Source organism: Ovis canadensis, chromosome 15 (assembly GCF_042477335.2).
Source record: "Ovis canadensis isolate MfBH-ARS-UI-01 breed Bighorn chromosome 15, ARS-UI_OviCan_v2, whole genome shotgun sequence".
NCBI lineage: Eukaryota > Metazoa > Chordata > Mammalia > Artiodactyla > Bovidae > Ovis > Ovis canadensis.
In genome coordinates, this window is record NC_091259.1 from 53,688,262 (window position 1) to 53,702,743 (window position 14,482).

General features: G+C 39.1%; 1 protein-coding gene across 1 annotated transcript; it reads right to left on the bottom strand.

Annotated features, from left to right (window-relative positions):
• Positions 1-5,505: 5,505 nt before the first annotated feature.
• On the bottom strand, positions 5,506-6,468 carry LOC138420591 (olfactory receptor 10A5). The gene has a single exon (XM_069553902.1). It carries the CDS (start codon positions 6,457-6,459, stop codon positions 5,506-5,508), a length of 954 nt encoding a protein of 317 aa, XP_069410003.1. The 5' UTR covers positions 6,460-6,468.
• Positions 6,469-14,482: the final 8,014 nt, after the last annotated feature.

The following is a 14,482-nucleotide window of genomic DNA, read 5'->3' on the forward strand; positions in this document are numbered from 1 at the left end:
CTCTTGAGTTTCCATTTCCATATTGCTAAGACAAAGATAACATGCTTATTTTACAGGGTTGATATGACAGGATGGGATATATTAAAAAGGATTTTAATGTATTCTATTACAGCATGTGCTTGTGTGTGCGCGTGCTAATCACTAAGTCATATCTGACTCTTTGCAACTTCATAGACTGTAGCCCACCAGGTTCCTCTGTCTATGGGATTTTCCAGGCAAGAATACTGGAGTGGGTTTACATTTGCTCCTCCAGAGATCTGCCCAACCCAGGGATCAAACCTGGGTCTCCTGCGCTCTAGGTGGATTCTTTACTACTGAGCCACCTGGGAAGCCCTATTATAACATATGTATTACTATGTCATGAATATCATGTTATAATAAACTTCCAACCTTCGCAATAGCCAGTGTTTGTTCATCAACAAATATTGACTAATTACTACATGCCAGGCATTTTTCTAGACCCTTAGAAAGAGAAATGAACAACAAAAAAGTCCCTGTGCTCCTAAAGTTTACATTTGAATGGAGAAATCCAGGCATTGAACAAAGAAACAATTCAGTACTTAAGATTAAGTAGTTGCTATACACAAATTCAGGATGGAAGAAATAGAAAACTGCTGAAAGAAGGGACTTCTCTACCATAGGATCTTTTTGTTTTTTGCTAACAGTAGGATAGTCATTGGAGAAGGCAATGGCACCCCACTCTTGCCTGGAAAATCCCATGGGTGGAGGAGCCTGGTAGGCTGCAGGCCACGGGGTCGCTAAGAGTCGGGCACGACTGAGCGACTTCACTTTCGCTTTTCACTTTCATGCATTGGAGAAGGAAATGGCAACCCACTCCAGTGTTCTTGCCTGGAGAATCCCAGGGATGGCGGAGCCTAGTAGGCTGCCGTCTATGGGGTCGCACAGAGTCGGACACGACTGAAGCGACTCAGCAGCAGCAGCAGCAGCAGGATAGTCATCGTTAATGCAGTCATATAAGCAGACGATATAAGCCTTTGTCCAAAGGTTGATCAAGTTAATTGAGGCTACTGGTTTTGAAAAGTCTAGAGAGTAGCACAGGATAGAGCTGGTGATTCAGGCTTTAAGAATCATACAGTTTTAGGTCACAGGAAAGATTAAATTATTTCTTACTATGGTACAATTATTAACAAATAATGTCAAAACTATTATAATTCCATCAATAGGTGATGGATTAAAAGTGATAGATTTCCCATTGTAATATTATTTTTCTGTGAATATACTATGTTAATGTGGAATAAACTCCAAGATAAAATTTTATTTGAAATAAAAGCCATTTCAAATAAAGGACAAGATATAAATATTACAAAATTATAAAATATAATTATATATATTTCATAGAACCAACATTACACATATATACATATAAAATATATAAACAGTAAATTGCTAGGAAGATACACAAGGAATTAATTATAATTGATTCTGTTGGAGATTGCGAGTGAAATGACACAAAGACAACACACACAAAAGACAGACACCACTCTGGCCAGAGGAAAAAGAACTGCGCAAGCAAGCAAGCTTGCGGTTTACTTTTATATAGCCCCCTGGGTGGAATTCCAGACTGTATGACTAAGCCTTTTTAGTATAGTGCATGTGCATACATGTTATTGTGCAGCAAAAGGGAGTGAAATTTCTGCTTACTGCAGAGTCTGTCCAGAGCCCCGTCCTTCTTATCACAAGAAGGGAATGTTCCCTCATTTGCAAGGGACATCAAACTCAAGGCTGTGTCCAGACTCCTTGGCAGAACACCTCGCTTGCAAGTACGTTCAGCCCGAGCAGGGAGCCCCGTTTGCAGGCACATCTCCACTTTCGCTATTGTGGCTGCATTAACCCTTCAGATTCCTTGGTGCAGAAAAGTGGGAAAGCACAGAGGTGAACCCTCAGAAGGAAATCTTTTGATTATATATTATTTTGTGCTTAATTAATTTTATCATGAACATGAACATTTATTAAGATTTTAATAAAAGTACTTGAAATAATACTCTAGTTTTATCTCATCCCTCCACCATTAATTCCTAGTCTTATGATCTAGAGAAAGATACTAAAATTACTCAATGTCCCAATACCTGTTGTGAAGAGGAAATAAGTTTAAGTATGGAAAACTTGATAAACCTAGGTGAATGTCATGTTAGGCAAATTTCATCAAGATACTACCTGATCTGAGACTTGAAAGTTTCCATTAGGGTGAGGAAGGAGCATTCCAGTTGACTATATGATGAGCCAACATCATTATCATTCCACAATACTATTTCTGCAATCGTTGATTTAGAACCTTTATACTAATTCTTTTGCTTTGAGTATTTTTCCTTTTTATTTTTACTTGGTGAACTCCTGCACGATTTTCTCATATCACTCTAAATATTACTTCCTCAGTGAAGTCTTCTCTGAATCATGCTTATAAATTATGACTCTCTCCTTTTATTCTTTTTCCAGAGCAATATTCTTTTCCTTCATAGTAATGATTTCAATTTGTAATTATAATTATTTGTGCAGTTCTTTCTTTAATACTTTTCCTCTCCAGTGGACTGTAATGTCCTTGAGGCAAGGACTTTGTTTTGCTCATCCTTGTAAATTCAGTACTTATTAGTGAGCGTAATGCAGGAATGGGAAGTGCTCAGAAGCAATGAGAACACTGGGGAGACTCATGATAATAATTAAGAAATGAGGGCCTGGCTAGTGTCATATAATAGTGTATAATGGCATTGGCAGTGAAAATGTGAATTGAGTCAAGGTTTGAGCAAGAAGACTTTTGCCAAGGAAGAATGAGCAGGATTAAGAGACTGGTTGAACTCTTCTGTGATAGCCTTTACTGAAGTGCAGAATTACAACATGGTACTGCACTCTGCATGGCACTTTTTTATTCTGTAGCTGTTTGTGTGTTTGTCTGTCTCACAACCAGGAGCTCTGGGAGGGCAGCACCTGGTTTACTGTTACACCAAGATTCCGTCTGTGAATATCAACTGATGAAATGAAAGAAAATGTCAGCAAATGATGAGGTCAAAAAGAGGGAGAATTAAAAAGAAAAAGGTTTTTAAGATTTGGAAATTGTCTGGGAGGATGGTGCTAGATATATGCTTTGACACCCAAGCAGAGATATCTTGGATTTAGCTGCAAACCTGGAATTCACATTTCAGAGCTAGGGAAACTATTCAGGAATTATACATTAAATCATTGATTTAATAACCAAGTACCCATTGTATTCCAGGCACTGGGCTAGGCCTCAGTAATACAAGAATGAATGATGAACTGTCCTGACTGTGTCCTCTATGCATATGAAAAATACAATTGTGACATCTTTAATGCTTAACAGTGCTAACTTATTAACTTAGTGCTAACTGAGCTCAACACATACTAGATGCCACATGTGTTCAAAGGAGAGTGAACTTGGATTTGCTTGGAGGAATCTAAGAGAGATTGATAGAAAACACTGGAGTTTACTCCTAAATGATAAGCAGACACTAACTTGGTATGAGAAGTGTAGTATGGTGTCTTTTAATATCATTTTGGACTAGTTTATTCTGGTGTTGCTCAATTGTTTTATGTTCTTACTGATTTTCTTTCTACTTGTCCTACTCATTAATGAGAAATGAGTATAGAAATCTCCCACTGTATATGGATTTATCTATTTTTCATTTCACCTTTACCATTTTTTCCTCCATATTTTGAAGTACTTATCAGGTGATTACACATTTAGGCTGATTATGGTTACTTGATGAATTGTCCTCTTTGCCATTAAAAGTTATGCCTACTTGTCACTGGAAATACTAATGAACACAATGCTTGAATCACAGGAATAGATCAGTAATTACAGGAAAAATAAACAAACAAAATTTCAGGGACTTAGACCCACTATTCTACTGTTGGAATTTTATGTCAATATGGTAGCTGAAGAAGACTTTAAGAAAAAAACTTAAAATATTAAAATGTTCACTACATTACTGTTTATACTGAAATACAAGAAACAGTGAATTATGGAGAATATAAAGCATATAAAGTAATGGCACTTAAACATGGTGACATGTTTTATAGTCCTCAAATATTATTCTGTTTACAAATAATTGTCACAGTGTGAAAATAAATGTTTATGATTGGTATCAGGAGCTTTATATTCATTACCCAGTTTAATCCTTATACCAACTCTATGTGGAAGTTAACCACAATTACCTGTTTTTAGATAAGAAAACTGCTTTATCTATCCTAATAATTTGTTGGGTGCCTAATCTCTTAACCTCAGTTATGACATTAAGTGATAAAAATAATTATAAAATGTACATGCAGTATGTCTATAATTGTCAGAGATTATTAGAAGGAAGTTCATAAAGGTATTCAGAGGAGGTAATTGCTAAGAACTGAAACCTGTATATGAATCTGCAATATCCTTGGGCTGTCATAAATACATTATTATCTAGTCTTCAAAACCTATAGGATAGGTATGATTATTATTTGCATAATTTTACAGATGAGGAAAAAGGTATGGAGAGTTATTGACTTTGCTCTATTCACCCAAAAAATAAATGGCAGAGTGGAATATGAACACAGGCAAGGCCCTTTTATGTTGTATAATATTTCGTTATTTCAGGAGTTCATAGTTTTCTTTCATGTTTTCAAATGTTGATGAAATGATAAACTTCTGAACGCAGTAATTGTGTTTTATGGCCTTTTGTACTTTCACAGCAACTTACACAAAAGTTGAAAATTAAAAGGCACTAAAGTAAGCAAAGCATAACAGTTGTTAATAAGACATATAGGAACAGCTAGGATCCATTGCAAGCCTTGAAAGCAGCACCATGCCTGAAATTAAGTTTGTGAAAATTTGGAATTACTTCAACAAAGCTTAAAAACCTCAATATGGAACAAGAGTGAAAAGTGGAAACTCTGACCATTCTATCTCAGAAAAATAGCCTGAAAGGAGGTGATTAAGGATATTGGAGTTATGAAAGGATAGTTGTGGGGATTAGTGATCCACTTTTCTCTACCATGCTAAATACAAACAAATTTAAAGCCAAAACTGCCTCAGGTATGTGAAATGAAATGAAGAAATGGGACAAATAATGCATGGGGGATTTATGCCTTTATTTCTACTGATGGAGTCAGTCTTGCAGAACACGAAGTAAAGTATCAAGAAGACTCTTACATCCCCAGGTTCACATTAGAAGAAATTTCACACTGTCCCCAGTGTATGTCACATTGGTGCACATTAGCAAAGCAAATACTTAGAATATATTGGTCGTAGAAGTTTCAAAATAGCATTTGTACCAGTAAGATAAGGAATGTTAAGTCCATATTGGGCAAACAGAGGAAAATGGCACATAATAATGATAGGTATAATATATCTCTGTGCTCCTTCCCTCCACTGGTCTTTTCAACAGGCATTTCAGCAGCTGGGTTTTGTTCCAGAAAAGACGAAAACAGAGGCAGAGAGGAATCCCAAACATGGAATTGATTGTTCCTCATTTAATAAACTTTAGTTCCACCTCAAAATGTCTACAGAAAGCAGTTTCTGACACCCATAGCCTTGCGGAAGGTCCGGCCAAGGGCATTCTTCACCTCATTATTTCTCAGGCTGTAGATAATGGGGTTCAACATGGGAGTTACAATAGTGTAGGACAATGATAGCACTTTTTTGCTCTCAGGAGAATTATTGGACTTTGGACGGAAGTAGGTGAGGCTTGAAGATACATAGAAGAGGGAGACAGCAAGGAGGTGGGATGAGCAGGTAGAGAAGGCTTTATGCTTCCCCTTAGCCGATGGAGTCTTCAGGATGGCAGCAGCAATGCGAGTGTAGGAACATAGGATCAGCAAGCAGGGCGTCATGACAACCAGAACGGTTCCAATGATGGCATAGATCTCAAACCGTGCTGTGTCTGCACAGACCAGCCTCAGCACAGGAGGGCTGTCACAGAAGAAGTGGTTCACCTTGTTGATGCCACAGAATGGAAAGCTGAAGAGCCACGTGGTCTGCACAGTAGCTACAGGAATGCCTGGAAACCAGGAGACAGCTGCCAGTTTGGCACGTGTCCTTGGGTTCATGATGACTGGGTAGTGCAAGGGACTGCAGATGGCTACATAGCGGTCATAGGCCATGGTGGCCAGGAGGAAGCATTCAGAAACCCCGAAGAAGAAGAAGAAATACATCTGAGTGGCACAGCCAAGAAAGGAGATGGTTGTGTCCTGGGCAATCAGGGTCCCCAGCATCTTGGGCACAATGACTAGGTTGAAGCCAATCTCTAAGAAGGACAAGTTCCTGAGGAAGAAGTACATGGGGCTGTGCAGCATGGGGTCAGCCAAGGTCACCAGAATGATGAGGCTGTTTCCCAGCAGAGTGACCAGGTAGATGAATAGAAATGTCAGGAAGAGTAATGACTGTATTTCAGTAGGAAAGGAAGAGAAACTCATGAGGATAAACTCACTTACTCTTGTCCAGTTTCCTTCAGCCATTGATAAATGAATGAAGGTGTGGTCATGGAGAGAGACTCTTGATTGGAAGAGTCAGATTCTGGATTTGTTTTCAGACTCTTTCTTAGTGTCAGGAAAAAAGCACAATCAGGATCTCAGTTGTAACAGAAAGTGCCTTGGGTTATCTAAGAATCAATATGAAGAAGACAGTATGGAGTCTGAGTTCTGAAATGGGCAATGTCTCATCCTTCCCCACTCTTACTCTTTATGATCCATTTTCTATTTTGTTACCATATTTACTAAAACAACTTGGATCATATCTATATACATTCATTTTCTGCTGCACATTTAATACCTTAGTAGTGGGGTTCAGTGAGACAGGTCCTGAGGCAATGGAGTGGAGTCAGGTGGAAAAACAGTAGAAATTTTCCATTTGTACCTATTATATATCCCCCCTTCTTTAAAGATTCCTGGTGTTTATATTCTCCATCTACTGCCAAAGTAGGATTTACCTTTATGTACACATTTAAGGACTACAAACATGAAGAGTATTCGAGAGGGTATAGAGTAGAAAAAGTCAATTGCTTTATCATGTTTTGTTTTGACATGACTCAAAATAGTAGAAAATGTGGCAGTGAGATGCAAAGGAAGGCTATCTACAGACTGTAATAGTTTTAATGCACTTTCTCTCCTCCTTCAATATAAGAACTGTAGAGTACTTCTAGTCATGTAATGCTTATTCCTTCAAGTCTAATTAGATTATGAGGTAACAACCTTAGGATATTTCTCATTATTCCAGCAAAGCTATAATTGACAATCGATTGTCAGAATTCAGAATATCCACTGGCTTTCAACATTAAGATATGAGAGGAGTATTGCAGTACACCTAAGTAGATAAACAGTATGTCCCAGTAGAGTCCAGCTATGTCTCTTTCAAGAGTGGACAAACTGGAAAAAAGAAGCAGATACTCAGAAAAATTCTGTGAAAAATATGAGGAAGTTTAGAGGGAATGTTCAAAAGATAATATTAATAAATAATTAACCTGGACTATATTAAATAAGAGAATCTTAAATTATATGAGAAAATTCAATATCTATTCCACTTCTATTGAAGTATTGGTGATGTGAAGCTTTCTTCCTCCATTTAGCTTAGCATCTAAAGGAGGATATATTTAAATGATCAATTATATTAAAATTACAGTGAAGGTCTTGACACAGCAAATATACAGTATCTTGGTGGGGGTAATGTATAAGGAAAAGGGATACTAGTAAAGTCTTTGATGGCTTTCTAAGAAATAAGGATGAAAATGAAGTTGGCTGAAGATGTGCAGAACACCAAGGGTGCACTGTATTGTGACAATATTATAAAAATAAAGAGTTAGGAAAAAGTAAAAATCACTGAGCTAACTTTTTAAACTGAAAGCATTCCTGAATACACAGAGACACAGGTTTGTATTATATACCAATATAATAATGTGTGAAATATACTAATATGCCTTGGTCTTTGTCATTTATTTTTAAGAAAAATCTTAGAATAGGGAAACTATCTTTTAAGCAGTCAGACAGGTAATAAATAAAAACAAAAAGGCAAGACCACATATCACAGTCAAAAGACCTTTCAGGCTCCTGTCTGTCCCTCTAGAACTTCCAGAAAAACATTCTTCTTCTAATCATTCACTGACTGTCCTAGGAAGAGGAACCCACTCTTCTAGCCTTTCTATACCCACAGAATTGACCTAAGGAAATAGTGTACTTGATGTGATCTATCTTGTTCCACTGAAGCAAGTCTTTCCTGAGTTAGAGGACAGTCAAGACTTCAGGAGATATATCTGTCAAAGCTCTGTCAAAGCTACAGTGACTGGAAGTTTTCTGACCCAGAAAGATTTACAGGACAGAATTGGAGAAAAGAACAAAACCCTGGGTAATCTCAATCTGCTTGTTGTCTTAGATGTTACTTATGACAAAGAAGGGGGAAACTGTGGCTCAGGAAGGGGGAAAACTGATAAGACTGTCCCAGTGTGGACAGAGGAATGGAATTAGGTGTTCCACCAAACCTTGCCTAGCTGAGCACCTGAACTTTGAGAGGGGCCTGGGTTGATTTGGCCCTTGATGAGATCCTTACCTGTGCCCAGTAGGGAGGTCTTCCTTGTTCAGCTCTACCTGATACCTATGCTTCATGCAGGCCCCCGAGTGTTTGACAAACTCTGGCTCTGCTGTCTGAAGAACCAGAAAATGTACCAGGGAGTCATACTCCCTTTCCTGGATGAATCGTTAACGACTGGACCTGAAACCAGGTCACTGCAGCCTGTGTCTGGTGCGAGTGAGCAGACTAGATGGGTTGGCCCTGCACCCAGTCGTGACAGATCTGTTCCCAGCTGTGCCTCTTTGGTCCTCAGGGCCACATGAAGGGCTGGCACCTGCATTTCCCCCAGGTGTTTCTGGGCTCAACTTCGCTCCTCTTCCTGCCCTTTCTCAAGGGTACCTGACCTTTCTTGATTCCACTACTCTTTGGGACCCTAAGGAATGTCAGATGCCAATAGGATGAAGTTCAAGAAAGGAAAACCATACTCGAGGAGTGTGATACTGTATAGAGAAAAGCACAAATGTTTTGGATTCTGAATGACCTAAGTTTAATCCCAGCACTGGAAATCTCTGGTTGCTGACACCTTGCAATTTTATTAAACTCTCTGAGTTTCCATTTCCATATTGCTTAGACAAATATGCTTATTTTACAGGATTGGTATGAACAGGATGGGATATATTAACAAGGATGTTAATATATTCTATTATAGCATATATGGGCTTCCTTGGTGGCTCAGATGGTAAAGAATCTGCCTGCAATGCAGGGGACCTGGGTTCGACCCCTGGCTTGGGAAGATCCCACAGAGAAGGGAATGGCTACCCACTCCAGTATCCTTGCTTGGAGAATTCCAAAGACTGAGGATCCTGGCGAGTTGCAATCTGTGGGTTCACAACGAGTCAGACACAACTGAGAGACTAACGTACACACACACCATATATATTACTGTATCTTGAATCTCATAATAACCTTCCCGGTAATCAGTAATGTTCATTAACAAATATTGAGTAATTACTATATGCCAGGCATTGTTATAGACCCTCAAAGAGAGAATAAGCAAAACAAAGTCCCTATGCTCTTAAAGCTTACATATGATTGAGGGAAGCTAGGGACTGAACAAATAAACAATCAAGCATTTAACACTAAGTAGTTGCTATGCAACTTCCCTGGTGGCTCAGAGGTTAAAGCATCTGCCTCCAACGTGGGAGACCTGGGTTCGATCCCTGGGTCAGGAAGATCCCCTGGAGAAGGAAATGGCAACCCACTCCAGTATTCTTGCCTGGAGAATCCCATGGATGGAGGAGCCTGGTAGGCTACAGTCCACGGGGTGATTAGTTCCTGGCTTTGGCTCAGAAGCCTCTTAATATCTATTTTTTGTAGATTAATCAGGCAATAAAACCTCACTGGAAAAGACAGTAGGTCCTATGCAACTTTTAAAATTTGGCCATGGAGATCTGTAACCTATAATATTCATTCACCCTGGCTATGTTTGTGTTGAACACTGGGGCTTGCTAAAAGAGCTTAAGAGTGCTTGGAATGAATGAATCTGGACTCCTAGCAAAGCAATTGAACAATAATATTGGACAAAAAAAAAAAGAAAAAGAAAGGAAATGGAGGCCAGATAGAGCTTTTAGAAGCAAATCTGGAAAGAGGAAAAGGGGGCAGAGGAAAGTTAAATTATCTTTTAGGCCAAGCTGTGTGTCATGGGACCTGAAGTAGTCTTCCTGCAGGAAGAAGGTAGACTGCAGTGATTTCTCTCAACAATTGTCACACTGTTGCCTTCTGTTACTATCATAGAGAAGATGACCTGTATAATGAAATTCCTATTGCTCTGCATTCTTTTTAAACTGCATTTATATAATTATTGTGGCTTCCAAGGAGGCTCAGTGGTAAAGAATCCACCTGTCAAGCAGGAGACAAAGGTTTGACCTCTGATCCGGGAAGGTCCCATGGAAAAGGAAATGGCAATCCACTTCAGTATTCTTCCCTGGGAAATTCCATGAACAGAGGAGCCTGGAGGGCTACATCCGTGGGGTCGCAAAGAATTAGACACTACTTAGCGACTAAACAACATACACAAAATCCAGGATGGAAGAAAAAGAAAACTGCTGAAAAGACTGAAACAGGCTTCCTCTCTTATAGGATCTTTTTATTTTTTTGCTAATAGTAGGCTGGTCATTGTTATCAGCCCTTACCCAGAGGTTGATCAAGTGAATTGAGGCTACTGGCTTTCGAAAAGCCTAGAGAGCAGTACTGGAGAAGGAAATGGCAACCCATTCCAGTATTCTTGCCTAGAGAATCCTGCGGACAGAGGAGCCTGGTAGGCTGCTGTCCATAGGGTTGCACAGAGTTGGACACGACTGAAGCGATTTAGCAGCAGCAGCAGCAGAGAGCAGTACAAGATAGAGCTAGTCACTTAGGCTTTAAGAGTCACAGAATTTTAAACACAGGAAAAGTTAAACTGTTTCTTATTATAGCACAATTTTTAATAATAAAGCAATATAAAAATTATCTTAATTCTATCAATAGGAAATTGATTAAAAATTTTATATTTCCATTGAATACTGTTAATGCAAGTTCGTGTGCCTGATGCAAAATGAGGCCAAATAAATGGAAACGTTGGAATTTGGGGCAGAGAAAGTTTTATTGCAAGGCCATACAAGGAGATGGGAGGTTTATGCCCTAAAAAGCCCTGAACTCCCTGAAAGGTTTTGGCAAAGTACTTTTAAAAGCCAGGTAAGGGAGGGGTGTCACAGTGTCTTTGATCAACTTGTGCACAATTCTCTGAATGGCTGATGATAAGGTAACAAGGTAGTGTCACAGGGGTTAGCATTATTGGTCCTTAGGCTCCAGGAGGAGTCAGGTAGTTAACATCTTCCATTTGTTGAAGAGAGGGAAGTTTTTTCACATCTGCAAAACAACTCAGGAAATGTTGATCAAATACTATTATCTAGGTACTTCACGGAGGAGCTAAAGCAGGAGATATGGGGGAAGGCCTGTCCCTGGGAAAGCCCAATGGGTCCTGTCTGCCTTACAATACTACGTAACTGTGAATATACTAATGTGGAATAAACTCCAAGATAAATTTTTTTTTAAAAAAAAAGCAAGATGAAAGAAACTATACACAGTATACAAGTTAAATATGTTTTATAGAGCTAAATATTTTACATATACATATAAAGTGTGTAACAGTAAATTTTTTGAAAGATATACAAAGAACTAATAGTAGTCATTGCCTTTGGGCCAGGAAAGTGGGGAAGAACAGAGATCAACCCTGAGAGGGAAATATTTTGATAGTATATTCTTTTGTTCTTAATTAATTTTATCATGCAAATTTATTAAATTTTTAATAAAAATAAGATACTTGAAACAAAATAATACTTTCATTCTGGTTCCTCCCCTATTAATTTATAACCTTATAACCTAGAGAAAGATCTTAAAATTACTCCATGTCCTAATACCTGTTGTGAAAAGGAAAAGGGATTAAGTATAGAAAATATGCCAAGTCATATAAAGCAGGTTTGATCAAGACACTATTTGAATTGAGCCTTGAAGGTTTCCATCAGGGAGAGAAAGGGGCTTTCCAGTTGAGTGTATGATGACAGCATCACTTTGATTACTTCTACCATCGCTGTTTCTGCAACTACACTTAGTATTTGTCAGATTGACTTCTTTTATTTTCCTCTAATTCATTAAACTTTCCTTCATTAGGATCTTTGCATAGGTTAATTCATTTGTTTCTAATGTTTTTCCTACGAATTTTCACCTGGTTAACTCCTACTCAATTTTCTGAAATGACTTTCTGATTTTTGGTCGTTACTTTCTAAGAAAAGAGTTTCCTGCCTCCCTTATGTTAAAAGTCTCACTTAACCTTCTTCAGAGAATTTTATGATTTTACTTAATAGCTATGGTAGCATTGGATAATTGTATATTTATTTATAAATTTTGTAAATCAGTTCTTAGCCCTGAGTGTAAAGGATGATTGGAAAGAAAGAATGAAGCCATGAGCACAGTGAGGAGGCCTATACAGTAATATTTCAGCAACAAAGGCCTGGCTAGGCAGGTCAGGAAGCAACAGTTAGAACTGGACATGGAACAACAGACTGGTTCCAAATAGGAAAAGGAGTGCATCAAGGCTGTATATTGTCACTCTGCTTATTTAACTTATATGCAAAGTACATCATGAGAGACGCTGGGCTGGTAGAAGCACAAGCTGGAATCAAGATTGCTGGGAGAAATATCAATAACCTCAGATATGCAGATGACACCATCCTTATGGCAGAAAGTGATGAGGAACTCAAAAGTCTCTTGATGAAAATGAAAGAGGAGAGTGAAAAAGTTGGCTTAAAGCTTAACATTCAGAAAACGAAGGTCATGGCATCCGGTCCCATCACTTCATGGGAAATAGATGGGGAAACAGTGGAAACAGTGTCAGACTTTATTTTTGGGGGCTCCAAAATCACTGCAGATGGTGACTGCAGCCATGAAATTAACAGACACTTACTCCTTGGAAGAAAAGTTATGGCCAACCTAGATAGCATATTCAAATGCAGAGACATTACTTTGCCAACCAAGGTCTGTCTAGTCAAGGCTATGGTTTTTCCAGTGGTCACGTATGGATGTGAGAGTTGGACTGTGAAGAAAGCTGAGTGCTGAAGGATTGATGCTTTTGAACTATGGTGCTGGAGAAGACTCTTGAGAGTCCCTTGGACTTCAAGGAGATCCAACCAGTCCATCCTAAAGGAGACCAGTCCTGGGTGTTCATTGGAAGGACTGATGCTGAGGCTGAAACTCCAACACTTTGGCCACCTCATGCGGAGTTGACTCATTGGAAAAGACTCTGATGCTGGGAGGGATTGGGGGCAGGAGCAGAAGGGGATGGTAGAGGATGAGATGGCTGGATGGCATCACCAACTGGATGGACATGAGTTTGGGTGAACTCTGGGAGTTGGTGATGGACAGGGAGGCCTGGTGTGCTGCGATTCATGGGGTTGCAAAGAGTTGGACATGACTGAGTGACTGAACTGAGGCCATTGACAGAGGCAATGCCAATGAGAATTCAAACAAAAGATGTGGAAGAGTTTTGCCAAGGAAGAATTAGCAGGATTTGATTGCTGGGAGAAATATCAATAACCTCAGATATGCAGATGACACCACCCTAATGGCAGAAAGTGAAGAGAAACTAAAAAGCTTCTTGAGGAAAGTGAAAGTGGAGAGTGAAAAAGTTGGCTTAAAGCTCAACATTCAGAAAATGAAGATCATGGCATCTGGTCCCATCACTTTATGGCAAATAGATGGGGAAATTGTGGAAACAGTGTCAGACTTTTTCTTTCTGGGCTCCAAAATCACTGCAGATGGTGACTGCAGCCATGAAATTAAAAGACACTTACTCCTTGGAAGAAAAGTCATGACTAATCTAGATAGCATATTCAAATGCAGAGACATTACTTTGCCAACCAAGGTCTGTCTAGTCAAGGCTATGGTTTTTCCAGTGGTCATGTATGGATGTGAGAGCTGGACTGTGAAGAAAGCTGAGGGCTGAAGAACTGATGCTTTTTTTTTTTTAAATTATACTTCACTTTATTATTATTATTTTTTTTTAGTTTTTTATTTTTAAAATTTTAAAATCTTTAATTCTTACATGCGTTCCCAAACATGCACCCCCCTCCCAACTCCCTCCCCATAACATCTCTCTGGGTCATCCCCATGCACCAGCCCCAAGCATGCTGCATCCTGCGTCAGACATAGACTGGCGATTCAATTCTTACATGATAGTATACATGTTAGACTGTCATTCTCCCAAATCATCCCACCCTCTCCCTCTCCCTCTGAGTCCAAAAGTCCGTTATACACATCTGTGTCTCTTTCCCTGTCTTGCATACAGGGTCGTCATTGCCATCTTCCTAAATTCCATATATATGTGTTAGTATACTGTATTGGTGTTTTTCTTTCTGGCTTACTTCACTCTGTATAATCGGCTCCAGT